The sequence below is a fragment of the Pichia membranifaciens genome (assembly GCF_001661235.1).
Source record: "Pichia membranifaciens NRRL Y-2026 unplaced genomic scaffold PICMEscaffold_5, whole genome shotgun sequence".
Classification (NCBI taxonomy): domain Eukaryota; kingdom Fungi; phylum Ascomycota; class Pichiomycetes; order Pichiales; family Pichiaceae; genus Pichia; species Pichia membranifaciens.
The window spans coordinates 958,195-985,037 of record NW_017566986.1 but is presented as its reverse complement, the minus strand read 5'-3'; the positions used below and the strand labels follow the sequence as shown (position 1 = coordinate 985,037).

Here is a 26,843-nt window from a genome sequence, read left to right as displayed (position 1 = left end):
ATTTCTCTTATTGCGTCTATAACACCAGAATGGCCAATCACTAGGCAGGCAATACGGAAAGGTCGAAATATTAACATCCAAAATCACCACCTCGCTATTTTGTAAAATCAGCGTCTGAGCCTAAAGCAGAATTTGCCAAGGAAGTGCAAAACATCTGGATCGCAAGGAGGAAGTACGGAATTTGCGGCACATTTGTACTTATACAGGCTTCTCCAAAGAGACAACAGCTGTTGGCTTGCTTGATGTCTGGAACCTTATCTTCAGACAACGCCCCAGAGGGGCTGAAAGCTGGACCTGAAGCTGCCCAAAGAAAAAAGGCGAATGACTCTGCTGCTCAAAAACATTACGAAAATCTGAGAAAAATGTACCATGAACCGACACCAGCACGTTTGTTCATTTACGACCTTATTTTATGGGCATTCTGCGTTGTGTTCGACTGTTTCTTCAGAGAAATAAGATCCAGAGGCGGTTTCAAAGTTCCGAAAAAAGACTCACTTATTTTTGTTGCTGCACCTCACGCCAACCAGTTTGTCGATCCTATCATTTTGATGAGCCAAGTCAAAAAGGCCTCCGGGAGACGTATCTCTTGTTTGATTGCGGAAAAGTCTCATAGACGTAAGTTTATAGGTCTTGTGTCCAGATCCCAGTTGTCAATTCCTGTTAAGCGTGCTCAAGATAACTTGAAATTGAAAAAAGGTACTATCAAGCTGGATCCTGAGAACGAGCTTCACATAATTGGTGAAGGTACTAGCTTTCTCAAAGATTGTCATCCAAAGGGTTTGTTATCACTTCCTAAATCTTTAGGGACAGGACCGATCGACAAAGTGGACTCAGATACTGAGTTGTATTTGAAGAAACCAATAAAATTTGCTTCTGAGAAAGCCGAAGCTGAAGCCAGACTACTTTTGGAATCAGGTTCGATTTACAAAGCTGCTGAGAAGATTGATCAGTCAGAAGTTTATGCACAGGTTTTTGAACATTTAGCTCATGGTCATTGCATTGGTGTTTTCTCTGAGGGTGGCTCCCACGATAGACCAGACTTACTACCATTAAAGGCGGGTGTTGCTTTGATGGCACTTGGTGCAATGGATGCAAACCCAGGGTTGAATGTGAAGATTATTCCTGTTGGGATGAATTATTTCCATCCCCACAAATTTAGATCCAGAGCACTCGTAGAGTTTGGTGACCCAATCGAGATTGACCAATCACTAACAGATATGTATGCAGACAGCAAAACTTCGAATGAGGCAGTTCGAATTTTGTTGGGTGAAATCACCAAGGGCGTCAAGGCTGTTACTGTTACGTGCCCTGACTTTGAGAGTCTGTCAGTTGTCCAAGCAGCAAGCAGATTATACTCTGACCAATTTTCAAATAAGTTGTCAATTGCTTCTATTGTTGAAATGAACAGACGCTTACTAAATGGGTTCTTACATTTCAAGGATGATCCAAGAATCAAATCCTTGAAGAACGAGATTTTGAAATATAACGAGGACTTGAAAAGCATGAAAGTTCCTGATCATTTAGTGGGAAAGGCAATTGTGAAATCCAAGCTCTCTATATTATTGGATCTTGTTCAAACATTCTCTCAAGTAATCATTCTTGGGATATTAGCCCTTCCTGGTATTATCTTTTTTTCACCTGTTTTTGTGGCTACCAAGAAGATATCCGAGAAGAAGAGAAAGGAAGCTTTGGCTGGTTCTACTGTCAAAATCAAAGGGAATGATGTTATTGCCACATGGAAAATTTTGGTTAGTATGGGATTTGCTCCGATTTTGTACACACTATACTCTTTATTGGGTATCAGAATTGTTCACATTTACTACCCATCGGCATCCAAAATATTTGCATTCCTAACCTTTTATGCGTTTTCTGCTTCTGTGACTTATTCAGCCTTGATTTTTGGTGACAAGGGTATGGACCTTTTCAAAGAGAGTAAAGCAGCTTGGTTAATGTTGACTAACCAACAAGGATTTACAGATTTGAAAACCAAAAGAGACAAACTAGCCTCGGATATAACTCAGACAATCAATGAACTTGGTCCACAACTTTTCCCAGATTTCAGCATTTTGGAATATGAAAAGAAGTTAGAGATGAAGAAGTTATTGAAAGATGAAAGGAAAAAGAGACACTTAGAAAAACTTGAAAAAGGATTGACACAAGAGGAAGCCATTGAGGAGATGAAAACACAAGAGTTGAGACGCCGTAGAACTGAGAAGAAGTTGAATCAAAAGGCCAACACTACTTCTGACAGTGGCTCTGTAACTGATAAGAAGATCAGGATGACTCAGAATACTCCAATAATCAATGGCGATGACAATTCTTCAAGTGCCGGTTTATCCAGTACCTCTTTAAGTGACTACGATGATACTTCCTCAGAATCAGAATTCAGCCATTCTGGATCCGACAAGTATAAAACGTTGGGTCTCATCAAAGATCAGATCATCAAAGAAAATAGAGAAAGAGATGAGCTTAATTGATCTTTTTGTCACCTACGATCTCCCTGGCTTCACTACAGGCTAATAACGCCGAACCTACCCCTTGCTCTAATTACCACTATTATCATGACCATATTACTGTTAACCATTTTTTTTTATTTCTATTCTATTCACTATGCTTTTTGACTGTATTTTATCTTATCTCTTCAATTCTGATAATCTTGTTTACTACTTGATAGAACAAAGCATTACTACAATCCATTATCCCACTTTATATAATTTTAATTAGATACTCGAAGAAACCTATTTTCCAAAGCGTGCGTTTATAAATGGTATGTCAAAACGAACTCCAATTCCAATCAACGGGTATGTTTTTTGTATCCATGGTAGTTTCCCTGTGCTCATTGTTCTTGCGCATATCCTTTCCATCAGCACCTAGATTATGATCTCTGGTGGTATGATCCAAAACGTATTCTTCGTACTGCTGAAAACAGTTGAGGCAGACTTTGCAAAGATATTTCTTGTCATCTTCCACAGCAACCTTTGGGGTATTGTTCGGTTTGCCAACGTTTTCATCTACCAAATTGACCAGACCGTTTGGCTTCTGCTCTGCCTCATGCTCGTCCCAATTGCTACCAAATAGGGTAAAATGTGCGCTACGATCGAGATAGATGTAGTTTTTCAAACAGTCGCCACAGAACACGTCACCGCATGAACGACAGTGATGTTTCCTACGACTTTCCGTCATATAGTTGAACAACTTGCCGCATTGGGCACAGTTGAAACGTGAACTGTCCGGCTTCCAATGTTCTCTGGTGGGACCTTCGTAGGATTTGCTTGGAGTTCTTCCGGTCATGTAGTTCCAGTAATCTACAATTGAGGATGCGGTTGATCGCACAGAGATGGCTGAACTGGATTGGGACAAGGGTGGGCGTTCGGATGGTAGCTGATGGACATCAAACCCGACCTCGGAGGATGGTGAGGTGCCGAAATTTTTCATAACACGTAAAACCGCAGGGGTATATAATGGCCGCTGTTGGTTGTTTATTTGTTTCAAATAAGGGTTGGATAGATCACGAAATGGAGACTGAGTTCTTTTTGGCGGGCTGAATGCAGCTTGCGGGCTTACATTGAAAGTCCCATTGCTATTGTCGTTTCCCAGATTGCTTGACATGGACAAATTGCTGTAAGAGATTGAGTTTCCTCCGGCATGCGGATTATTCGTCTGCGAGTTGATTAGCTTGGTGTCGGGGAGATGGCTATTGCAACCTGTGTTTGTTCCGGGTTTACTCGTCGCATGGGATGCAGCTGTTATGGGCGTCGAGCTTGTCTTAGAGCCCGTAAGCTTTGTCGAAGACAAAGACGCATTGCTGCTTTCGACAACTGGTTTGGAGAATTTGCTTGGTATCACAGGCAGCGGGGCACCGCTCTTGGCTGCCGCTGGTAGCTTCTGTGCAAAAGGGGCTGTTGTTTTTGGACTCATTGGGGAGACGCTTTTGGCGAAGCCTCTCGACTCCGACTTCTCTTGCATGTTCAGCCGCCTAAACTGTTCCATTTTCTTCTGCTCCAGGCTCTGCTCATAGGCCTGGCGTTGCTGTTTACAGTCATCGCTGTAGACGCCTTGCTGAGTCCGGGGTTGCTGTTGCTTGCCCTGCAAGCCTTGTTCAGTCGACTGCACGCCTTCTTGGATCGGCTGCAAAGGCCCAGGACGCTGCGGCTGGTCCTGCGATGGGGCTGGAATCTCCGGCTGTGACTGTGATTCGGACGATCCGTCCTCCACCTGCTCGCTCTTCTGCGTGAGGGCGCCGGCATCCCGCAAGTTCATTGTGTCGAACTGCTTCTCCACAAGCGTGTTGTCTGTTAGAGTGTCCTTACGGTACTGGCTGCTGGCCTGGCCCCGGCGCTCGCTGGCTCCGGAGGAGGAGTCCGAGAGCTGCCTCGTTTCCTCGTTCAGGTCGTTTGTGGCGTGCGTGTTGTTGGTCGCCGAGGTGCCCGACGTCCGCTCTGTCTCCTCCGTGCCTCGGGACTCCGCCGACACCGTCGACTTGAGCGACTCCGTCCTATCGCTGCTCTGGTGGTCCCCGTTATCCGTGGAGCCCAGCAGCGGCGGCGCCACCACCACGTCGGCGTCCGCCGCATGGTGCTCCGCCGGCGTCTCCTGCGCCCCCTTCTTCTTCTGCGGCTTCAGGTCCAGCGAGCTGCTCGCCAACAGCACCGAGCTGTCGTTGATCAGCGAGTTGTTCGTGCACATCGAGCTGTCGTACGGAGGAATCATGTCTTCTTCGGCCAGCACCCGGTTCCCCGCCTGCCCACCTCGCAGATACTGCTTCCCCGCTGCCTCCTTTTCCGCCCCGCCGTCCCCACCGTCTGCCCCCACCCCATCAGCGCCGCCCCCGTCCGCGTTTCTCCCGAAAACAGTGTGTTCGTCTGTGTCCGAGCTCGTCACACCGGCGATGGCTGCCGTGTAGTTCCCGCTGTTCATCGGCTGTAGGTTCAGCGAGCAGTTTGTCTTGTTCGAGGCCATCTTGCTGTCACTCTTGCACGTCCTACTGGTCGCTGCCTCCTTCCTACCTTCCACCTGTACCCCATGTCCTTCTCCTCTCCCCTCCTCCTGGCCTTCCCAGGGCTACCTAAAGGCCTCCCGTAATCTTCACCACCTGCGGGAAAGAGAACCAAAAAAATTTTGCAGCCGATCGGCCCGCCCCGTTTGCGGAAACGCTCGTGGGTGGTGGTTCTGAACACGTTTTGCAAGAGAGGACACGGGCCAAGAAGGCTCTGAAGAGAAGAGAGGAGGGCTGGGGCGGAGTCTGGAGGGCAAGCACAACTAGTGGACGACAAAAACAGACACAAGGGATCAGGGAAAAAGATGATTGTGTCAATTGACGACGACGGATACGTCCAGATGGACGTGAAGCTGTTGACGGTGGTGAAGCTATTGGTGCAGACGTCAATCTTCGTGTGCATCTCGGGGGCGGCGGTGGCGTCGAGATTGTTCTCGGTGATCCGGTTCGAGTCGATCATCCACGAGTTCGACCCGTGGTTCAACTTCCGGGCGACGAAGTACCTTGTGACGCACTCGTTCTACAAGTTTTTGAACTGGTTTGACGACAAAACGTGGTACCCGTTGGGGAGAGTGACGGGAGGGACGTTGTACCCGGGGTTGATGGTGACGTCCTCGGTGATACACAACGTGCTGCAGAGGCTGGGGCTGCCGGTCGACATCAGAAACGTCTGCGTGATGCTTGCGCCGGCTTTCTCGTCGCTCACGGCGTTGGCGACGTACCTGTTCACGCTGGAAATCACCAGCACGCTTCCCTCGATGAGAAGCAAGAAGACGCCGGCTCTTTTGAGCGCCGCCTTCATGTCGATTGTCCCGGGCTACATCTCGAGGTCGGTGGCCGGCTCGTACGACAACGAGGCGATCGCCATCACCTTGTTGATGGTCACCTTCTACTTCTGGATCAAGTCCGTCAGACTGGGCTCCGTGCTGTACGCCTCCGTCACCTCGCTCTTCTACTTCTACATGGTGTCCGCATGGGGTGGATACGTCTTCATCACTAACATGATCCCGCTCCACATCTTTATCCTCCTCTTGATGGGCAGGTTCAACTACAAGTTGTACACCAGCTATTGCACGTGGTACGCACTCGGCACCTTGATGTCGATGCAGATTCCGTTTGTGGGCTTCTTGCCGATCAAGTCGAACGACCACATGGCTGCCTTTGGTGTCTTCGGCTTGCTGCAGTTGGTAGTTGTCGCCAACTACTTCAAGACCATCTTGTCGCCACAGAGATTCTACAACTTGATGATTGCCTTCGGGACTCTCGTCTTTGTTTTGGGTGTCTCTGGCTTGATTGCTGCTACCAAGCTCGGCCTCATTGCACCATGGACGGGCAGATTCTACTCCCTCTGGGACACCAACTACGCCAAGATCCACATTCCTATCATTGCATCTGTCTCGGAGCATCAGCCTACACCATGGTCCTCTTTCTACTTCGACCTGAACTTCCTCATCTGGCTTTTCCCAGTCGGGGTCTACCTATGTTTCAACGACCTATCTGACGAATCCATCTTCATCATTGTCTACTCGGTTCTCGGCTCCTACTTTGCCGGTGTCATGGTCAGATTGATGCTTACCCTTGCACCTGTCGTTTGTGTCTGCGCAGCCCTCACTGTGGGCAAATTGTGTGACATCTACCTTGACTTCACGGAACTTTTGTCGAAGAAGGGACGTGAGCTCAACGAAAAGATCAATCCCAACGACAACCTCATGGACTTGATCTCGAGACTAGCCGTTGCGTCAACCTTCGCCTTCTATCTTTTCTTCTACGTTCAGCACTGCATCTGGGTCAACTCCAACGCCTACTCCTCACCTTCTGTCGTGTTGGCGTCCAAAAACAGAGACGGCAGTCCGGCCCTCATCGACGACTTCAGAGAGGCCTACTACTGGCTGCGTATGAACACCGAGGAGGACGCCAAAGTCATGGCATGGTGGGACTATGGCTACCAAATCGGCGGTATGGCAGACCGTACCACCTTTGTGGACAACAACACCTGGAACAACACCCACATTGCCACCGTCGGGAAAGCCATGGCCGTCAGCGAAGAAAAGTCCGAGGTCATCATGAGAAGATTGGGCGTGGACTACGTCTTGGTCATCTTCGGCGGTATGCTAGGCTACAGCGGAGACGACCTCAACAAGTTCCTCTGGATGGTCAGAATCTCAGAAGGTATCTGGCCGGAAGAGGTGAACGAAAGGTCCTACTTCACCGACCGTGGAGAGTACAGGGTCGACGAACACGCTTCCCAGGTGATGAAAGACTGCCTCATGTACAAAATGTCCTTCCACGGGTTTGGGGACCTCTACGCCGGCAGGGACCCTGTCGACAGAGTCAGACAGCAGAAGTTGGGTGCCGAGTACGCCCACAACATCAACTTGGATGTCTTGGAAGAGGTCTTCACCACCGAGAACTGGCTTGTCAGAATCTACAAACTCAAAGACCTCGACAACTTCGGTAGAAGCTTGATCGACGTCGGCGAGGAACACCGGAAGGACACAACCCGTAGACAGAAACGGATCCAAACGAGAAAGAAGCCAGACCTCGACCTCAGAGTGTGATCAATTCTCCCTCATCACCATCTTCTATAGTCTTTTATATCTTATAGAGCACACAAATTCGAAAAATATCCAGAAACCAATGTCATGTCGCATCACGTAATCGGCTTTTCCCTTTTTCCTCTTGAATTTTTTTTGCTCTACAAGAAAATTTTTTTCCTCCCTTGTAGACATGCTACGATACAGCATTCTATCAAGAAACACGAAAATGCTAATCTTGAATTTGCTTCGTTCTTTCCCCGTATTTGAACCGAAGGTCTTCATTATACTCTGCTGTCGATTTTCTGTTGATATTAGTGTGGTTTGAGTTCTGTTCGATTGTTTAATAGGGGGCAGCCATTTTTTGCGAAAACTATAGATCCGAATAGAGTCATAGATAATAATTGAATAAAAATGAAATACGTTGTCGTTTCAGGTGGTGTCATCTCCGGTATTGGTAAGGGTGTTCTTGCGTCGTCCACCGGTCTCTTGCTCAAAACGCTTGGTTTGAGAGTCACGTCCATCAAAATCGATCCATACTTGAACATCGATGCAGGTACCATGTCACCACTGGAACATGGTGAATGTTTCGTCTTGGACGACGGCGGAGAGGTTGATTTGGACTTGGGTAATTACGAAAGATACTTGGGTATCTCTTTGACCAGAGACCACAACATCACCACCGGTAAGATCTACTCTGCAGTCATTGAAAGAGAGAGAAAGGGTGACTATCTCGGGAAGACCGTCCAAGTTGTTCCTCATATCACCAATGCTATTCAGGACTGGATCGAGAGAGTCTCGAAGATCCCTGTCGACAACTCTGGTGAAGAGCCAGACGTCTGTATCATCGAATTGGGTGGTACTGTGGGTGACATCGAATCTGCACCATTCGTCGAAGCATTGAGACAGTTCCAGTTCAGAGTCGGCCATGAAAACTTTGCGTTGATCCATGTCTCATTGGTGCCAGTCATCCATGGCGAACAGAAAACCAAGCCATCACAGGCTGCCATCAAGGATTTGAGATCTTTGGGTTTGACGCCAGACATGATTGGCTGTAGATGCGCAACTGCCCTAGAAAAGCCAACAATTGACAAGATTGCCATGTTCTGTCATGTTGGCCCTGAACAGGTTTTGGCAATCCGTGATGTCAACTCTACCTATCACGTTCCATTGTTGTTGAAGGAGCAAAAGATGATCCATTACTTGTCGAAGAGATTGAACCTTGGTGAGTTGAAAATCAACAAAGATATGCAATCGAAAGGTGAAGACCTATACCACAAATGGACGTCATTGACTGTTCAACACGATAAATCCTTTGAAAAGGTCACCATTGCCATTGTTGGTAAGTATACCAATTTGCATGATTCATACCTTTCGGTTATCAAATCTTTGGAACACGCAGCCATGAAATGTGTGAGAAGACTAGAAATTGTTTGGGTTGAATCTTCGGATCTAGAACCAGAGACTGAGTCCATTAACAAGGCGAACTTCCACACTGCATGGCAATTAGTGTGCAAGGCTGACGGTATTTTAGTTCCAGGTGGTTTTGGATCTAGAGGTATCGAAGGTATGATTGCAGCTGCCAAATGGGCTAGAGAAAACAAGGTTCCGTATCTTGGTGTTTGTTTAGGTTTACAGGTTGCCGTCATTGACTTCACCAGAAATGTGTTGGGTAAAAAGAATGCTTCATCTGTTGAATTCAACATTGACTTACCTGAGGAAGAACAGGCGGTTGTTTACATGCCAGAAATTGACCGAGAAAGATTGGGAGGTACCATGAGATTAGGTTTGAGACCAACAGTTTTCCAAGAGGGTTCTGAAAAGTCTGTTATTAGAACCTTGTATGGTGATTCAACGGAAGTTTACGAAAGACATAGACACAGATACGAAGTTAATCCTAAATTGGTTGCCGACATTGAATCTCACGGTATGAAATTTGTTGGTAAGGATGAGACTGGACAAAGAATGGAGATATTCGAACTCGATGACCATCCATTCTTCGTTGCCACCCAATACCACCCTGAATACATTTCAAAGGTTTTGGACCCTTCAAGACCATTCTTGGGTTTGATTGCTGCATCTGCTGGTGTGTTGGACGATATCTGCAAGTTGGACCTAAAGCAACGTGATAACGACTTCTGAAGACTGTATAAGTTTCAACTTCAGTACTCTATCATAATTTTAAATCTTAATACGCTTATATTTTAAATAGACTAAAAAAAAAGAGACGAGAGACGAGTTTCTCAGAAAACAAAAGAAGAAACATAAAGTACTAATATCGGTCAAAGGTTCTTTCCAGAAGAAATTGAAAAACGAAGGGGAAGGAATATAGTTTGATATAAATCAGGATAAGATAGACGTGAAAGTAATGTAATGCATGCATGCAGGGATGTCCGTATGTATGTATGTATGTATGTGTATGTGTTTAAGTATATGTATGAGTATTGGTGTATGCTTACGTATGTGATCTGGTCTAGTTTAGTTTGCTTTCCCTAGTTTAATGACGCCGGAGAGGAAGAAACTGGACAACACTGGGATAGTCAAGTTGTCGTCCAATCCTGCAATATCTATACCTTCACTGACTGCGGCGATGAACCCACTCAAGAGGGCGAGAGTGTGTAGGTTCAACATGTTTGTGCTAGGGTCGTACTCGAATCCTTGGCTATATTGTGGGTATCTTGGAGCAATGGCTCCGTAAAAGACGTAGCATGCTATTATCCCTGTGAAGAAGGCTGCAACGGATCCCACCAAGCTCTTGCCTCTGGCAAGTTTAGGACTGGCGTGGCCAAATCGGCGACCGACAGTGGAAGCGGCAGTGTCTGACCAGCTCAACAACAAAATCGCCATGACTGCCACGTCCTGGCTATGGCTCATGAAGGTTATTAGAGAGCCCAACTGGAACCAAATGACGCCGTTGACGGAGTTGACCTCCTTTTCACGCATCAAGAACCCGACGGTTGAACAGTACAACTTGTTGAAGTATGGCCAGTTGAACCTGATTATATCGAGAAGGAAGATGCACGAGACCGCCACGCTGACCGGCTGCCACGTGTTCGCAGTCTTGTAGCCGTGACAATGCAAGTAGAGCGTGACAAAGCCTATCGAGAGGTGGAACACTTTACGAGGTATCTCATTTTTGTGCACGAAGGAGCGGAACTTCGAGTGGATCGGAAGCGTTATCGACGACTGAGAGCTGTTCTGCTCCGGATTATTTTTGAAAATCGGCGTACCCGCCTTTTCTGCGGTCGGCGTGGTTGTCATAGAGTTGCTGTCGACGTCCGTGTCCGACTCCTGCAGGTCCATGATGATGTCTTCCTCCTCCTCCAAGTCATCCGCGCCGTCGTCGTCGTCGTCGTCGTCGTCGTCGATCTCAAAGTCGGACATGCTCACCGTCGTGATGTTGCCCAGCGTGAAGTCCGGGTCTGCAGACTCGTCGTATGTTTCGTCCACCAGATGGAGTTCGTAGTGGTTGACCCTGTTAGGCGAAGCTGCAGGATTGGTTCTCTGTCTGGCAGAGCCTTCATCGCCCTGGCCTTTTTCGGAGCCCGATGCACTCGTTCCGGCCATATTGGTCACACTGAAGGGTGGTTCTGCGTCTGCTGCTGGCCAATTTAGACAGCAGGAGGCGTGATCGGAGGCGGATCAGAGGCAGTTCAGGTTCACATCCGGGAGCAGAACGGCAATCAACCAGCACATGGAAAAAGGCCAAGAGGAGAGGAAAAAGAAAAAAAGGAATAAAGAGAGCTGAGCAATAAAATGAGACCATATAGGTGCACGGGTGCAAAAAGAAGAAAAAGGACGATCGACGTAAAACGTATTACGTAAGCAACGGATTGATACGGCATCTTTTAGCTGTCAGATATACCGAAATCGATAAGCATGACAGGACAGGAAGATGGATGGATAGATAACAAAACGTTTGCATTCATTTTAGTTCATTAAAGATAGATAAGTTATACAGAAAATGGTCTAGTGAGGAATTCAAGGGTCTCGTCTGTCCGACGAGCCGCTGCTCGGGGAGCTTCTCATTTCTTGACCTCGGAGACACCCTTGTCGGCACCCTCCTTGGCGCCTGTGACTGCGCCGGAGACGTACTCGGCTGCCTCGTTGACTGTCTTCTTGCCGCTTTCCAACAACTCGTTGGCGCTGTCGCCCCACGTCTTGGAGTCGGCGTCGAGCTTGGACTTGGCGTCGTCGTGGCCCTGTTGGACGTGGTCCGAGACGGACTGGCCAAAGGTCTTCTGGTCGTCTGGGGTCACCTTGGCGGCCGCCTTGTCCAGGTAGTCGGTGGCGGTTTCCTTGGCCTTGTCGTAGGTGGACTTTTGGGAGTCTGGGGTTACAGCTTCAGAGAGCTTGGATGAGAAATCTTTTCTACCTGCGTCAGCCATTGTAATTGTGTTGTGTGTGTGTTTGTCTTATGTGTTGGATGGTTTAGAAAGGGGTAAAAAGGAAAGAGGACCCATCTGCTACTCTGGCTAAATCTTCCGAAAGCTGGGGACCCCTGCTCTTTATATAGCTCGTATCCGGGCCTCGGGGGCGTGCGGGCAGGGTATGCCACCGGGCGTGGCATCTTTCCTCGGAGACGGCGCAAACGGGGCTGACTGCCGGGGACAGGCACGAGCGCCTGACAGGGCCCCACATTTTCCGCAGGGCGGTTCCCCACAGGGTGGGAAACGAGATGGGAGGGGCACAGGTATGACGCCGGTGACGGTGACGACGGCGATGGTGTCCGATGGAAGGTTCCATGAGGATAGGCAGGGATGCACGGAGCACTATGTTGGGACGGCTGCACGGGACGACCGTGTTATTCCGTCAGGCTGCTCAAACGTCGCTAATGTATGAGGTCAGCCCGACCCAATCAGCAAGCCGCTCCACCTGATCGTTCTGCAGGCTGGGCTTCACTTGGTGCTCGTAGAGCACGACGCTGTCGCAGAGGCAGACACTGGTGTACTCGGCGTGGGCGGCCGCCCCGGCCTCGGACCGCTCAAACACGACGGCGGCGTGGCCCGGGACGCTGTGCGGTGTTCCGACGAGCTTGCGGCCACGCAGGTAGTTCACAGGGTTGCCGTCCTGGTCCGTCTCTCTGTAGCTATTCCAGTTGGACGTCCCGTTGGCGACGACGCCTGTGAAGTTGACGGCTGTCGGGAGCACGTTTACCGTACCTGTGGCGGCGCCGACGGCCTCGTTTCTGCTTGCTTCTACTCTGTAAACGGACATGGCGCAGATGGTGTCTGTGGTTGCTCTGTTGTGCCTCTGCACTCTGCACTCTGCAATTCCAGCACGACTCGGAGCAGACAAAAGACGCCAAAATGAGTCGTGTTTGTAGATCCCCCCGTTTTTCCGAGCGCTGAGCACGAAAAGGAGAAAAAAAAAGGCTCGCAGCCCTTGCAAGTGGTCGTTTTCAGAGGGCACACAGCGGTGAAGGCGTTGCAGCAGTTGTGAGGCTACCGCTTGCGAGCCATAGTTCAGTACCGAATACACCACAGACGATGAACACAGAAGAACAGACAAAGAGGGTGGTGCAGCAGTTCAGACACTACCCTTACCTCATCTCCAAGTAGGTGACGAGCCCAGCGGGGACGGCGGACGGCGCCGCAGTGGACGACACAGCACGTTTATGATGACGTTAAACAGAGTGAACAATCTCTTAGTCTCCATCGGAGCCGTGATTACAAAATGTTTTTTTACCTCTGAACACATGCTGTTTCGTTGCCGAGACTTCTTGCTTTTTTCTCCGTTTTTTCGCAGATACTAACCAACCTCACAGATGGACGGACCCGATCTTGGCCGTTGGCATCGGCATCTCGGCCTACTATCTCTACGAGAAGAGAGTTGGCAGAGAGCCGGGCCACTCGTTAAACGAGTTGCTTTGGGCAAAATGGAACAGCTACAAAAAGGCAGACTAATTCAGTCTACTATGCAGCACATTTGTATAAATCTGCAGACCGGACTGGCTAATTGTGGAATTGGCAAGTGGGGTCTGCACCCCCTCCTTCTTGCTATTTAATATTAATAAACCCCGTTGGTTCGAACTACCTCTACACCCCACCAAACTTGACACCGCCGATGTTGTTTTCGTCGTCCTTCATGATGGTGGCCTTGCCCTGCTTGACCAACTTCTCGAGGACACGCACCATCATGTGGTAGTTCATGCCGTAGAACTCCCGGTTGAGCGCCAGGTCGCCTCTCCGGAGCTCGTAGACCGTCAGAATCGTGCCCTGCTGTCCCGTGTTGTCGATCCAATCGTACAGAAGCTGCGACCATTCTTCGAGCGAATGCCAGTAGATGAGAATCCCATGATTCCTACTCTTCGGGTCAATCCATTCTGCAGACTTCTGCTCGATGAGGTAGTCGTAAATCTTTGCAATAAACTCATTAGACGCAGTTCTCTTGATTTTGTCGTTTTTGAAGATGGAAAAATCGCTCGATTTGCTGCTGTTGTTCGTCATTCTCAAGCTGTCAATCTCGTTCAACTCATAGTCATCTGCCAGAAACTCGTCTTCGGCATCGTTGTTCTCAGAATTGATTGGCTTCCCCACAATAGACAGCGCCCACACTTTGTGATGCTCGCAGTATTTCATTATCACGTCTTTCCACTGTTCAAGCTGGGACTGATAAGTGTCCAAGTTAGGCTGTTCGGTGAAAAAGGGGGGAAAGTCGTATATTCTAGGGAGCTCAAACTCCCCTGCCTGTTTGTCTGTGTCAGCCATGGCAATATGTGTCTTGCAAGCAATGTCTACGAGAGGGAAGAAGCTTCGATGAAGTGAGGTGTTGGTCATTACGGTTATCAAATCTGCGCCGAAAACTGATAAAACATGTTTCAGCGAATTTGATGACCGGAAGATTGTAACTTAAATGCATTACCATGTTTTCTCTTTTCTTAGGGGTTAGGATGCTGATAGCACACACAAACCAATTTGCACCACAAGTTATCAATAATGGGTAGTCAGGGACGTGGCATAGGCGAATCTGATGAGTTAGTGCAGCTCGAATTCCAGGATGCAACATTACATAAACAACTTGTGGAAACACTCGATGATATAATCTACCGCTCGATCTACTCGAAAATCCTGGACGAATTCCCTGGAACCGAGGACGATGAGGACTCTTTGCTTGATGAAGCTATACAGAAGGAAATGTTGGACATGAAGGATTTTGATCCAGTCTTGCTAAGCTCGACGGGCGAACTTGACTTAGATGCGTTGGAGAAGTATTTAAAAAACATGGTCAAGATACGAAACCAAATTGTCGAACAACAGATCATAACCGATGCTTATGATGGGGAAGAAGTCGATGGCGATTTGCTAGAGGAGAAAAACCGAATAGCTAAGACCAAGCTTGCTAACGTCGAGAACTTTCCAGAGAATTTGCGCAAGCTTAAGGAAGTGAGGACCGGAAATCTTGCAAAGCTAGAGAAGATGCAGCAGCTTGTGAGGACACAACGTGAGATGAGACGAGAGGTACGTTCTGCGAAGGAGGAAGGGCAAATCACAGAAGAGGAGTTGACGGAAATAAAGATGCGGTATAAGAAGATTGTAGGGAAAAACCTCATGCTTGGCCACTTCATAACGGATCTGATTGCGGCATTGAACAGTTCCAACGTGGCCTCGGACGAAAGGCTTCTTGAGATCCTCATGGACTGCGGCGACTACTCAGACTACGACTTGCTCTATGACTAGATCTATTCTTGAGCTAGGATGATATATATACGTGAGATATATGTGATATATACAGGGAGAAAGATAGAGATGGAGGGTAAAACTTTTGTGCGACGATTCGTTACATCTCAATGTTCGAGAAGAGTCTTGAGTTGACAACGTTCCAGTCAATGTTATCCCAGACTTTTTCCAAGTACTCTGCTTTGCCCGTGACACCGTAGTCCACAATGTATGCGTGTTCCCAGACGTTGACACAGAGCAAAGGTAGCGAGTAGTCCTTTACGTTGTCTAATATGTCCTGCTTGTACTTCATGAGCTTCTTGTAGTTCTGGTACTCAAATACGGTGTTAAGGTCGTACAGCTGGTTTCTGCCGTAGAAGTAAGGCGTCCCGTCGTTGTTGCACGCGACGATCTTCAACTCCTTGTTTTGGTCTTCCACCAAAAACACCCATCCGTTACCGCTCATGATGTCTGCCGCCAAGAGAAACTCGTTTCTGAAGTTCTCGAGCGACTGGAACGTGTTTTTAATCGACCTCAAGAGCTGCGGCTTGATGTCCGACTCCTGCACCGGGGTTCTGGCGCCGTTGTGTTTAAGCTGCTGGAAAAACAAGTGGTTGTTGTGTGCCTGCGATGCGTAGTGGAAAATCGGCGCCTGGTGGGGCTTCTTCGAGGTGCTCATTGCAATCGCCATTGGCGACCGGGTCTCGTACTCGGTGTCGGCTGTCTTCATCGACAAGTTCTTCGTCAAGAAGTCCTGGTAGTCGACCCAGGCGGTCTTGAACTGCTCTGCCGACATCAATCCTCTGACACCTTCCTGCCTGAAGGACGACTCCAGAGCGAGCTTCGGAGCCACGTGGATTCCTCTTTTTGCTATCACCTGTCCAAAGAGCATGTTGGGGCTTAGACCTTGTCTCTGTCTTTGTCTTAAACCTTGTTTTTCCTCTGCTACGTTCCTGGAACCTCCACGATCTGGCCTCTGTCCTTCTTCAACAGGCACTGGATGGAGCTTTTTTTCCATCTCACTTTTCGACGAGAGGAGGAAAAGCGACATAGAAAACAAGAAAGAAAAAGAGCCCAGCGTGCTTACGTCAGCAAGCGGAAGCAGAAGGTGAGGCCGGGCAGGACAGTCGGAGAGGCAAAGAGACGGGTCAAGACGGGCCCAGAGGAGGCTAGGAGGAAGGAGTTGGAGCCATTGACGGAGCAGGTGGAAAGGAAGATATAGCAGCCAAACATGATGCTTACAACGCTGTGGAGAAGACCGCTGTTGCGGGCTGGGGCGTGCCGAAGATGGTATTCGCCGTTGAACTACGACAGAGGAAGACGGGGCCGGAGAGACCGGGTCGTCGGGACAGGGCGTCAGCAGCCGGCGGGAGACGGACAAGAGGCCGATGTCCGCTACGACTACAGCCCGCATCACAACGAGTACGTGCAGCAGCCGCTGTATGGGAGTGGGAACGGCAGTGGCGGCGTGAGCAGCAACAGCTACAAGGGCAACTACGAGACATACCAGGAGTCGGGCAACAGCATCATCAACAGCACGCATGCGTGCTTCCCGATTCTGTCGCAGCCGACGTTGGTCATCGAGCGGCGGATCGAGTACATGAACTTGTTTCTGGGGTTCGAGCAGTCGAACAAATACGCGTTGTACGACGCCATGGGCACGCAGATCGGGTGGCTCATCGAGCGGGACTTCGGCATCGGGAAGGCGATAATGCGGCAGGTGTACCGTCTCCACAGACCGTTCACGGTGGACCTCTTGGACATCGAGGGAAATCTCTTGCTGACGATCAAGCGGCCTTTCAGCTTCATCAACTCGCACATCAAGGCGATCTTGCCGATGCAGGTTGACGAGAGCGATCCGCTGGCGAAGGAGGCGGCGGACATCGAGCCGGACGGGATTGTCGTCGGGGAGAGCGTGCAGAGCTGGCACCTCTGGAGACGGCGGTACAACCTGTTTGAGAGCATCAACGACGGAAGCGGGGCGTTCAAGCAGTTTGGCAAGATCGACTCGGGCTTCTTGCGGTGGGAGTTCCCCGTCTACGACGAAAACGGGATGGTGCACGGCGAGGTGAGCCGGAACTTCAGCGGGCTCTTCAGAGAGGCCATGACGGACACCGGGGTGTACGTGTTGCGGATGGACCCGAGCAGCTTCGAGGGCGGGGAGACGGAGTACGGGCCCATCTCGGGCAAGGCCTTGACGCTCGACGAGAAGGCAGTGATGCTCTCCAACGCCGTGTCCATCGACTTCGACTACTTCAGCCGGCACAGCGGGGTCGGCGGCGGGGGGCTGCTGTGGTTTGGCGGCGGCGACGACATCTGAGGCGGCCCGGCCCGGCCCGGCCAGGCCAGGCCAGGCGACTGGCGGGGCAATCCGTTTCATCGTGTTATCGTTGGCCATTTATACAAAATAGACATTCTGTGCATACAACATAAATAAGAAGAGAGCGCCACGCCGCCTACGAGGCGAAGCCGATGACACCGCACGCTGGTCTGCCGCCGGCGTTACCTGTCTTCAACGAGTCCGCGTGTCCGCCCTTCCCCAAGTCGTCTTGGCCGGCATGGACCACCACGGTTCTGCCCAAGATCGAGTTCTCGCCAAACAGGGTCGCCAACTTGTCCGTCTTGGTGCCCTTGGCAACGCCGCTGCCGTTGGTCTTGATGTTGCCCAAGTCGCCAACGTGTCTGGTCTCGTCCTCTGGCGCACCGTGCGTCTTGCCGAACGGGTTGAAGTGTGGGCCTGCAGACGTGCACCCGTTCGTGTTGTCCCCGAACTGGTGGATGTGGAACCCTCTTTCTGCGTTGGCGTCGTTGCCTTCGATCTCCCACGAGATGGAGAGTGGCTCAGAGGCCGACGATTGCTCGAACGACACAACACCCTTGACGTTGGAATCGCCTCTCAAAACTGCAACTGCTTTAACCATTCTGTGATTTCAATTGTTTTACTGTAAGGATAACTGGCTTACTGATTCACTAGCTACTCTCAACACAATGCAATTCTAACCACACCCCAGACACCCCGAACACCCCGAACCACCGCCCTCAGCAGGGGAATGCTCAGCTCTTATATAATATTCGACGCCCTTGTTCCCCGGCCCGCGTGGCAAACACGGGTGGCGGCGGCCCCTCTCTGTTCCGCTGTGTGTGGCCGCTGCCTGCCTCGGGGCCTGGACCCATTTTGGGGAAATAAGCTTAATTGGCGATTACAAATTATTGGAGGTGTGGCGGATGCGGTGGGGCGGTGGGGCGGTGTGGCGAAGCAAATCGTCGCGTCGATTTTTTTTCCCCGTTTTTGGGGGGTGGGCCAGACCGCGTCTCCTTGCTGGCGGGGTTGAGGCATGGAAGGACACATCAGAGACAGGAAGAGGCGTTTGGTGGAGCAGTTGAAGAGAGAAAAAGGGCAGGAGGAGAGGTGAGAGAGGGAAGCAAGAAGTGAAAAGCAGCAGCAGGGCAGCAAACGGCACAGACAGATCTGCGACACGGCGCAATGCTCAATATCTTCCGAATCTCAGGAGATGTGGCCCATTTGGTGTCGATCATCATCCTCATCCACTCGGTGGAAACAAAGAAGTCGGCGAAGGGGATCTCGCTCAAAACACAGCTCCTGTACGCGCTGGTGTTCATCACACGGTACCTGAGTCTGTTGAAGCTGGAGTTCGGGTCGGTGTACAACACGCTCATGAAGCTGTTCTTCCTCGGGTCGACGTTCTACTCCATCTTCATCATCAAGAAGTACACGAGAGAAATCACGCAGTACGTGGACGACTTCAAGATCGGGTACTTGGTGGCGCCGTGCTTCGTGGCGGCGCTTGTGTTCAACTACAAGTTCACGGTGATCGAGATCGCGTGGAGCTTCTCGCTGTGGTTGGAGGCGGTGGCCATCCTCCCGCAGCTCTTTGTGCTCCAGAGCCAGGGCCAGGGCGACTTGCTCACCGTCCACTACATCTTTGCCTTGGGCTTGTACAGAGCCTTCTACATCCCCAACTGGGTCTACAGATACTTCACCGAGGAGCGCTTGGACATCATCAGCGTCGCCGCCGGTGTGCTCCAGACCCTCGTCTACTCCGACTTCTTCTACGTCTACTACAACAAGGTGTTCAAGAACTCCTTGAAGCTTCCGGCGTGAAGGTTGCGGGGCTGTGAGACCGTATGTATGTAAGAACACGCTATATATCATATACTCTTATACTCTTACATTTACCACCACACACGCACTAGTACAGGTGCACACTCCACATCGACGAGTGCGCCGATCCGTCCGGCAGCTCAGTCCTTCTTGAGCGGGAAGTACTCGGTACGCACACCCTCCTTCGTCACAATCAAGATCTCGAGCCCGTCACCCACCTCAATGTGTCTCTCGGTGGCAGCCGTGAAGGCGTCTCTGACCAGCTGGATGACCTCCTCGAGCTTCAAGTATCTCACCTCTCTCTTTTTCGTGCCGTGGCTCGCAGGGTCCATCTGGTTTTTGAAGTTCACCTGGTTGTCTAAGAACGGCATGATCAACGACGCAGCGGCACCCCCCGCCCGACACTGCTCACGCTCGTACGATCCAACGGGATCAAACGAGTAGATCTCGCCCTTCCCGTCCTTGTCGAGGCCTGCAATGATTGTGTGCACGTAGTACGGGAAAAATCTCTTGCCGTAGAGCATATGCTGTATTAATCTGGCGGCACTTGCGGTTTCAAGCTTCTTGTTGTGATTGAAATGGTACCACTTCAGCCTGTTCTCGAAAACCTTCACCAACTGTGTCGCATCACCGGCAAAGCCGTTCGCCGAGAGAAGCAAGTTGTCTCCAACACTGAACACCTTAGGCTCATAACGCGAATTGATGCTGTACCCGGTGGTCTGTCTTGTATCACCTGCCAAAACCGCAAAGTCTTCCCCAGCAATACCTAGAATTGTACCACCATTATCGGAATAAGGATTGAATCGGTGTTCAATTGGCTCGTTACGTATCTCATTCGCATACTCTGTCGTTGGCACTGCTTTCTGCATTGTGTCTATATATATCTTCTGCTAATTGGCTATTCTGCTACTTACAACAATCCCTCTGTGGTTTCCATCCAAGCACGAGCCCAGCCGTCTTCTGCTCACAGCATCTGGATTCATGATGGAGAAGACGGGCGCCATTGCGTTTGCCCTCGCTCTCTCTCTACTTCCTCCTCGCTTCCTCCCATTTCGCTGCAGCAAAAGTGCTAGCGTAACCGCGAGTAGGTTGAAAGGGCTCTCTATACAAAAGCTGTATTCTACTACACTCGGAACGGTTTGAAACGGTTTAGCTTCTATTAAATGCTGCTGCTAAAACCGTCTTTACTCCATCAACCCCAGCCGTGAATCATAAACCAACTTTAAAGAAGAGCACCAACTCTTAACACTTTAAATAACTAGAATAAAGATCGATAAAAAGTTTAAAAACGTGAATGCAGCAGACTGAATCAATGGTCCAATGCTGACGCAAAAAAGTTATAGTAAAAGGCAACAACGTTCAAGTGGGAGTTCATGTCAATAGCCTCGTTTGGTCCATGAGGCATATAGTCAAAGAGATTGGACACACCCGGAGTGCTTTTGAAAATGTTTCCTGTAAGGTCCCAGTAGTGTCTCGTATCGGTATTGGCAGTCATAACCGATGGCGCAATGATATAGTTTTGCGCAGCACCTGGGTGGAACTTCCCCGGATAAACCTCCTCCTCGTAGAAGGCTCTCATGTTCCCGGTGAGAGTATCCCAAGCGTCACCCCAGACTGGTGTCGTTGCAGCTGGACTCAACAACTCTCCAAAGTAGTCGAGGACCATCAGACCGTTCTCTGTTTTTGGGAGAATTGGCCTACCGTGGAAGGTCAAACCAATGCCAAACTTCTCTGCGGTCAGCTTTGCATATTTCAATGCCTTGTCGAAAACAGTGTCGACGCTGTTACCATAGGCAATCCGGTGATTGATGTACGCAGTGACGTTTCTAGGTAAAGAGTTGGCCTTATCACCACCGTAGACAATATCTATTGCTTGGGAAGTGCGAATGTCGTACTTCAACAACCAGTCTTGCTCAATATAGTCAATGAGTTTTTCCTTTGCAACAGTGTTGTCTCTAGCCGTTAGGGCGACAGACCTGACACTGTCCGGTAAATGTCCTTGTTCTGCAGCACATTCGAAAGTAGCAAGCAATGGGTTCTGATCTGGCAGCACACTCTGATACATCTCATCCTCGTACGAGGTCAAGAAGTATGACATCATACCAATCGACGTATGGTCTTTTGGAAGAGAAGAATGTCCACCTGGGGTGACGATGTTAGCAACCAAGTCAACATAACCCTTCTCACCGGTTATGAGCATGCCGTAGTAATCTCCCATGGTCTCGGTACACATGTTTGGGCCTTCATCGACAATGAAGAAAACAGAATCCTTTCCGAGATAGTCAACCAAATATTCTCCGATCTTCCTTGCTCCATCGAACCCACTTTTTTCTTCATCAAAACCAAATGCCAACAATACACCTCTTTCAAAATCCACTTTTCCATCTTCAATAAACTTCTCCATTGCTTCCATCAAGCCGACCAATAAATTTTTACAGTCCGAGGCACCACGTCCGTGGACCTCCTTACCGTCGTATCTGCCACTGAAAGGGTCCTCAGACCAGTCTGAAGGATCACCGATAGGAACAGTATCTTGGTGAGCAGTCAACATGATTGGCTTTAAATTTGGATTTTTACCAGCAAATTCAAAGATTAAGCCGTACTGATTGACCTTGTGGACTTTTGCAGTCTTGTAAACCAGGGGAAAATGTTTTTCCAAGTACTCATGGAATTTAGCAAACTTACTGTAGTCAGGCATAACGTCATAGACAACAGTGTCAACTTGGAGAGCAGCACCAAAAACTCCTGCAGACTTGTTCCTGAAACCTTCATCATGTAAAATATACTGGATTTGCTCGTGCTCTTTAATTTCGAATTTTGGACTGGTAGGACATTTCGGAGCAGAGCTGCTTGTTTCAAAATTGGTCACTAAAGCCGGCTTCGTTTTGTAGAAACCCAATGCAGACCAAACTAGCAAAATTGAACCTAAGACATACGCCCACTTTTTAAAAGTGAGAGGTTGCGATTGATGTTTTTCATCATTATCATTGAGAGAAAGTGCAAGTGCAGTCATTTCGCAAAAGGTCAACCGTTAGTCCTAGGAAAGAATTAAAAAGAAGTCGTTCAATGCTTTTAATCTAAACACTTCTTTGCAAAGATAGAGATAACTGTGCCCATCTTTATACAAACACTCTACAGATGGCTGCCGTGCCTCCTGACTCCATACACCCGAGAAAGTGTCTCCCCCGGACCTCTTCATCTCAATGCTTATCGTAGTCGTAGCCCCGAGACCGCAATCAGTTCCGCACTTCTTTCGGCCGAAACGCTCGGGTGTATAGGAAGCGAACGTTTTTGGAAATACACACTAGGATAAAATGTAACCGGTACACAATCGATCTATACGTGGGCGGGATAATCCTAGAGTATCTCTTTTGGAAGACACTCTGTAGTTTAGGCAGGATGCGCAAAAGTGAGATGGGAAGTCGGGACGTTAGTATGTGCTGAAAACACCGTCCTTACGACACCAGCATTCGTCCACTTCATTTTCAAGTTGTAGATAGAAAGTTTTGACAGCACTACTTTTACTGAACAGTCGATCAATGTTGGTTTTGATATGCGTAGAGTTTTCTGTCCGAAAATACTGGACATGCAGATAACCGATAAGATTAGATTTAGGGCCATCCTGAGGCCAGAATCTTGGGGTGGTGTAGGATTTCACACCAGGTATCTTGAGAACCTCGTTGAGGAGGTATTTGAGTTCTTCCTCTGTGTCATCAGGCAACGATAATAGGAGATTTGCAGATGACGATTTCAATAATGGAATCGCAGACAGAAAAATTAGAGAAGCAATCATCATCGAGGCTAGGGGATCAACAAAGTTCCAGCCAGTCATTTTGACAACAATTGTTGAAATGATGACACCAACAGATCCTAGTGTATCTGCCATGATATGTAGAAAAATACCATGCATATTATCGTCATCGTGATGATCGATACTGCCGCTGCAGTCGTCATCTTCTAAAGGCTCGATTGGGATCTTGATTTCTAGCTCTTTTTTTTCATTGGCAGTCTCATGAGTGTTGTGAGAGTGGGTATGATTATCTTCTTTGTCATTATGTTGTTCATCATGATCATGGTCGTGACTATGTGTGCATGTTGTGCTTTGATCTTTCGAGGGACAACTTTTGTAGCTACTATCATGCCCATGACTGTGGCTATGACTTTGGTCCTGGCTTTGAACTTGACTAATTTCGGGGCTGTGACTGTGACCGTGACCATGGCTGTGGCTGTGACCATGGCTGTGACCATGGCTGTGATCATGGCCATGATTAAACGCAAATATCCCCACCAAATTCACCAAAAATCCCAAAAAACTTACAATCAACAATTCAGTAGTATTTTCTAGTTTGACTGGATTTAGAAACCTTTGAATGGACTCATTGTATATACCAAAAACAATACCTAGAAGTAACGAGCCATTGGTAAATCCAGACAATGTTTTAATTCTGTTCAAGCCAAACGGGTACTTCTGGCTAGGCGTCTTAAGGTTATTTTTGCTGATTATTGATGCCATCAACCCTAGAAGCAAAGAGGTGCAGTCAAGAAGCATGTGAAGCGAGTCACTTAATAAACTCAATGATTTTGACCTGAACGAATATAGCAACTGAATAAACATGAATGCGACATTCAAAAGAAGAAAATTGAAAATGGACTTGGACTCGTCTGAATTTATTAACTGGACAAACAATCCAAAAAGAGTTGTTTCTGCATCTGCCTTTGTTGTATCAAAAACGGCATTTCGGGTTCCAACCATTAAGCTATTTTCGACATTTAAAAGAAACATGACCAGTATGTTGAAACTAAACTTTACTGCATAGTTTCCGACAAAAATTGCGAATGCTTCTGCAAATGAAAAATCTGGATTCACGCTTTCATTTAGAAAAGTAATGACTAAAACAACAGCGTTCAAAGTCAAGTAGTTCAGCTTGTAGTGCTGTAGTAGCAAATCCGGACTGACAATGTCTTTTATCAATACTTGGAGTTTCAGCTTGTTCGTAGTGGTACTTTCGAACTGACTGAATAATAATATGATCAGCGACCCGATAGAAACCAGCATCATTTTGAAATTGTATACGTCCATATATGAATACACCAACTTGAGCAAAGCGGCAGCAGCTATCAACAAGTGGATCTTTATGTTCGAGTCGAAAGCCAAGTTACTTGATGATATCTTGTCGTTTAAGGCGTTAGTTGTCAGCGCAAAGAATGGGGTAATAAATAGAACATAGCCGAACAGACGACAGAGTAACTTTTCTTTTTCAAAATAGAGTCCGTAGATTAGGTCAAAAATGAAAGACAACAGGAATATAATGTAAACTTGGAACTTTTTGTAAAATAGCAACAGAAAACTGCAGTCACTGACGCTGTAATTGTTTTCCATCTGAAATGAACGGTGAGAGGACTTTTTGGACGTGGTGCTCAACATTTGACACACCGTAAAAAGGGATATCACTCTTAGCAGTCCAAGGTAGTGAGTGGACAGAAAGAAAAACACCAATGGAGTCCACAAGTACAGCATGTTATTGACAGTAGCGAACCACGATGTTTCGCTAGGACTGGCAATACTTTCACCACCGTTTCCTGGTTTGCTTCTTTCGTGCACAGATATGTAGCTGAAGATCGCCATCATGGTGACTAGCGACAGGGATGCAAAAAACATCGACTGCACCCAGTTGAGCAGCAGGTATGCCGTGACAGAGTCTGGACTCTCTGGTGGAACTGTCACCGTCAAAACCTGCGACACGAGCAGGGTCGGCAGAGCCAATAACACCGGGGCCAGCTCAACAAACATCTATGTTTCTGTCAATATACCTCTGTCGTTAATTGTGTGCTTAATTCTCGAGCTTCCGCTTGCTAGACGGGCTCGATCTGCTTCTTCTGGTCTCTTTAAGCCCCTCCTCCACGAAATCAAACGTATTGGTTATATTTTCGTACCCGCTTTACGTGGAACATGTGGCCTCGGGAATTTTCCGCGGGTTTCGGCGTGTGTCCTTTATGCCTACATCTACTTTACTATCTATGTATCAATGGATAATCCATACACGCTCTGTCTAAAAGCGGAAAGCCTGACACTGTTCTCCCCAGATCTTGATGCCGTGTTCTATCTGTGTCTCGTCCAGGTAGCTGATTGAGATCCTGACGCCGTGTTCTCCCCACCCGAGCGGGTCACCTGTGACCTCAAAGTTGTCTCCGGTGGCCAGAACCACGCCGTGGTTTGCACACTCCTTGGCGATCTTCAGGTTATCAAAGCCCTCAGGAAGAGTGACCCACGCAAAGTAGCCGCCGTCTACAGGGGAAATGGAGGTCCCCTCGGGCATGTATTTCCTGACTGCAGCCTTCAAAACCTCCGCTCTTCTGCTGTAGACTGCGTTCAAGTTTGCAACAATCTTGTCCACCTTACCTGACTTGAGCAGTTCGGCGATGATGGTGGTGTTGAAATGTCCTGGTGTGCCTCCTGACTTGTTTGCACCTCCAGAAGCTAGCAGGTTGGCTAACTTTGGTGTGGCGGTTTCCTGCCACCCAGTTCTAAGTCCGGGCCCGAGAAGCTTGGAGAAGGTGGCATTCGAAACAACGTTGCCGAATTCCTCCCCCTCAGGCAATGTTTCTCTGTCTAGGTAAACCATTTTCTTGTGGTAACTGTGGTTCTCTTTCCCTGCATTAAAGTCAAGGAGATCGTAGACATCGTCGCAGACGATAAGAACATTGTACTTTCTCGCAATAGCAATTAACCGGGTTCTCGACTCCAACGGTAGCGTTCCTCCCTTAGGGTTAGAAAACGTGGGAACAATATAGATCAGGTAGTTGTACAATTTCTTCACTGGCCGATATGGATCGTATATCTCGGGGACATCCTCCTTGGTGATATCTTTCTTTGACGGAGTTTCGGACTCAATACTTTCCAATTGTCTCTCAATCTCATCTATATCTATTTCGCCGTTGTCTAACTCTCTGATTGCGCTCAACTTGCCAGCATATCCGTTATCAATAAAGGCTGAGTTTATCAAGAAGTACGTTGGAGAAATCAAAAAGATTCTCTTGGTGACATTGTGCAATGGCGTCGTGCATTGCAATAAAAGATTCATCAATCCGAAAGACGCCCCATTCGTCAAATTTATGCAATCTGGGTCCGTTTTCTCCTCCAATTTGAATAAATTGTCGTTCCATTTGGCAATTAATGCTCTCACTTCAAGGTTGCCCAAATCCGGGCCGTAGTTCAAAGGATGTGTGTCGTTTTGACCATCGTAATGTGCAAGAGTTTTGTTAAATGTTGTAAGAACCTTCTCGGATGCCTTGAGTATATCTTCGGCGGGAAGAAGATCAGTCGAAGGATGACCCTTGAAAAAGTTGTATGCTGCAATCTTCTGGTGACTCATCTTGTCTGCACGCTGCCGCCAATCTTTGATGTATAGTTGCTACCAATGGGATTGCGGTGCACTTAGCTTTAATCGGTAATGTTAAATACAGTGGGAAATTACCAGGAATGTTAGGCGCTCTCGGCTGAAGCGTCTTATCCGAATTTTGTCTCAGCTTCG

At 48.5% G+C, this 26,843-nt stretch overlaps 18 protein-coding genes across 18 annotated transcripts; 7 read left to right on the top strand and 11 right to left on the bottom strand.

Moving 5' to 3' along the window:
* Nucleotides 1-362: 362 nt before the first annotated feature.
* Nucleotides 363-2,477, top strand: PICMEDRAFT_36192 (hypothetical protein; the record flags this gene model as incomplete). The annotated part of the gene is made up of 1 exon (XM_019162992.1): nucleotides 363-2,477. One exon carries the CDS (start codon nucleotides 363-365, stop codon nucleotides 2,475-2,477), a length of 2,115 nt encoding a protein of 704 aa, XP_019016427.1.
* A 295-nt stretch (nucleotides 2,478-2,772) lies between these two features.
* PICMEDRAFT_74079 (hypothetical protein) lies at nucleotides 2,773-4,959 on the bottom strand (the record flags this gene model as incomplete). The annotated part of the gene is made up of 1 exon (XM_019164669.1): nucleotides 2,773-4,959. The coding sequence occupies one exon, from the start codon at nucleotides 4,957-4,959 to the stop codon at nucleotides 2,773-2,775; it is 2,187 nt and encodes a 728-aa protein (XP_019016426.1).
* Nucleotides 4,960-5,301: 342 nt separating this feature from the next.
* PICMEDRAFT_36084 (hypothetical protein) lies at nucleotides 5,302-7,554 on the top strand (the record flags this gene model as incomplete). Its single annotated transcript, XM_019162986.1, has 1 exon — nucleotides 5,302-7,554. One exon carries the CDS (start codon nucleotides 5,302-5,304, stop codon nucleotides 7,552-7,554), a length of 2,253 nt encoding a protein of 750 aa, XP_019016425.1.
* Nucleotides 7,555-7,944: 390 nt separating this feature from the next.
* PICMEDRAFT_74077 (hypothetical protein) lies at nucleotides 7,945-9,672 on the top strand (the record flags this gene model as incomplete). Its single annotated transcript, XM_019164668.1, has 1 exon — nucleotides 7,945-9,672. One exon carries the CDS (start codon nucleotides 7,945-7,947, stop codon nucleotides 9,670-9,672), a length of 1,728 nt encoding a protein of 575 aa, XP_019016424.1.
* A 336-nt stretch (nucleotides 9,673-10,008) lies between these two features.
* On the bottom strand, nucleotides 10,009-10,791 carry PICMEDRAFT_36078 (hypothetical protein; the record flags this gene model as incomplete). Its single annotated transcript, XM_019162984.1, has 1 exon — nucleotides 10,009-10,791. One exon carries the CDS (start codon nucleotides 10,789-10,791, stop codon nucleotides 10,009-10,011), a length of 783 nt encoding a protein of 260 aa, XP_019016423.1.
* Nucleotides 10,792-11,555: 764 nt separating this feature from the next.
* PICMEDRAFT_36444 (hypothetical protein) lies at nucleotides 11,556-11,918 on the bottom strand (the record flags this gene model as incomplete). Its single annotated transcript, XM_019163007.1, has 1 exon — nucleotides 11,556-11,918. The coding sequence occupies one exon, from the start codon at nucleotides 11,916-11,918 to the stop codon at nucleotides 11,556-11,558; it is 363 nt and encodes a 120-aa protein (XP_019016422.1).
* Nucleotides 11,919-12,351: 433 nt separating this feature from the next.
* PICMEDRAFT_13029 (hypothetical protein) lies at nucleotides 12,352-12,747 on the bottom strand (the record flags this gene model as incomplete). The annotated part of the gene is made up of 1 exon (XM_019160000.1): nucleotides 12,352-12,747. The coding sequence occupies one exon, from the start codon at nucleotides 12,745-12,747 to the stop codon at nucleotides 12,352-12,354; it is 396 nt and encodes a 131-aa protein (XP_019016421.1).
* Nucleotides 12,748-12,883: 136 nt separating this feature from the next.
* PICMEDRAFT_169626 (hypothetical protein) lies at nucleotides 12,884-13,671 on the top strand. Its single transcript, XM_019161411.1, has 2 exons — nucleotides 12,884-13,087; nucleotides 13,306-13,671. The coding sequence occupies exons 1-2, from the start codon at nucleotides 13,020-13,022 to the stop codon at nucleotides 13,535-13,537; spliced, it is 300 nt and encodes a 99-aa protein (XP_019016420.1). The 5' UTR covers nucleotides 12,884-13,019; the 3' UTR covers nucleotides 13,538-13,671.
* On the bottom strand, nucleotides 13,581-14,210 carry PICMEDRAFT_27213 (hypothetical protein; the record flags this gene model as incomplete). The annotated part of the gene is made up of 2 exons (XM_019162488.1): nucleotides 13,581-13,953; nucleotides 14,026-14,210. Coding segments are annotated over 2 exons (558 nt in total), but the record flags the coding sequence as incomplete, so codon positions are not given.
* Nucleotides 14,211-14,468: 258 nt separating this feature from the next.
* Nucleotides 14,469-15,209, top strand: PICMEDRAFT_13027 (hypothetical protein; the record flags this gene model as incomplete). The annotated part of the gene is made up of 1 exon (XM_019159999.1): nucleotides 14,469-15,209. One exon carries the CDS (start codon nucleotides 14,469-14,471, stop codon nucleotides 15,207-15,209), a length of 741 nt encoding a protein of 246 aa, XP_019016418.1.
* A 100-nt stretch (nucleotides 15,210-15,309) lies between these two features.
* On the bottom strand, nucleotides 15,310-16,080 carry PICMEDRAFT_36034 (hypothetical protein; the record flags this gene model as incomplete). The annotated part of the gene is made up of 1 exon (XM_019162980.1): nucleotides 15,310-16,080. The coding sequence occupies one exon, from the start codon at nucleotides 16,078-16,080 to the stop codon at nucleotides 15,310-15,312; it is 771 nt and encodes a 256-aa protein (XP_019016417.1).
* A 627-nt stretch (nucleotides 16,081-16,707) lies between these two features.
* On the top strand, nucleotides 16,708-17,499 carry PICMEDRAFT_27449 (hypothetical protein; the record flags this gene model as incomplete). Its single annotated transcript, XM_019162496.1, has 1 exon — nucleotides 16,708-17,499. A coding segment is annotated over one exon (792 nt), but the record flags the coding sequence as incomplete, so codon positions are not given.
* Nucleotides 17,500-17,644: 145 nt separating this feature from the next.
* PICMEDRAFT_74069 (hypothetical protein) lies at nucleotides 17,645-18,109 on the bottom strand (the record flags this gene model as incomplete). Its single annotated transcript, XM_019164667.1, has 1 exon — nucleotides 17,645-18,109. One exon carries the CDS (start codon nucleotides 18,107-18,109, stop codon nucleotides 17,645-17,647), a length of 465 nt encoding a protein of 154 aa, XP_019016415.1.
* Nucleotides 18,110-18,672: 563 nt separating this feature from the next.
* On the top strand, nucleotides 18,673-19,311 carry PICMEDRAFT_74068 (hypothetical protein; the record flags this gene model as incomplete). Its single annotated transcript, XM_019164666.1, has 1 exon — nucleotides 18,673-19,311. One exon carries the CDS (start codon nucleotides 18,673-18,675, stop codon nucleotides 19,309-19,311), a length of 639 nt encoding a protein of 212 aa, XP_019016414.1.
* Nucleotides 19,312-19,451: 140 nt separating this feature from the next.
* PICMEDRAFT_74067 (hypothetical protein) lies at nucleotides 19,452-20,180 on the bottom strand (the record flags this gene model as incomplete). Its single annotated transcript, XM_019164665.1, has 1 exon — nucleotides 19,452-20,180. One exon carries the CDS (start codon nucleotides 20,178-20,180, stop codon nucleotides 19,452-19,454), a length of 729 nt encoding a protein of 242 aa, XP_019016413.1.
* Nucleotides 20,181-20,620: 440 nt separating this feature from the next.
* PICMEDRAFT_13024 (hypothetical protein) lies at nucleotides 20,621-22,324 on the bottom strand (the record flags this gene model as incomplete). The annotated part of the gene is made up of 1 exon (XM_019159998.1): nucleotides 20,621-22,324. One exon carries the CDS (start codon nucleotides 22,322-22,324, stop codon nucleotides 20,621-20,623), a length of 1,704 nt encoding a protein of 567 aa, XP_019016412.1.
* A 417-nt stretch (nucleotides 22,325-22,741) lies between these two features.
* Nucleotides 22,742-25,102, bottom strand: PICMEDRAFT_13023 (hypothetical protein; the record flags this gene model as incomplete). Its single annotated transcript, XM_019159997.1, has 1 exon — nucleotides 22,742-25,102. One exon carries the CDS (start codon nucleotides 25,100-25,102, stop codon nucleotides 22,742-22,744), a length of 2,361 nt encoding a protein of 786 aa, XP_019016411.1.
* Nucleotides 25,103-25,323: 221 nt separating this feature from the next.
* PICMEDRAFT_17778 (hypothetical protein) lies at nucleotides 25,324-26,730 on the bottom strand. Its single transcript, XM_019161740.1, has one exon. It carries the CDS (start codon nucleotides 26,682-26,684, stop codon nucleotides 25,362-25,364), a length of 1,323 nt encoding a protein of 440 aa, XP_019016410.1. The 5' UTR covers nucleotides 26,685-26,730; the 3' UTR covers nucleotides 25,324-25,361.
* Between the last annotated feature and the right edge of the window lie 113 nt (nucleotides 26,731-26,843).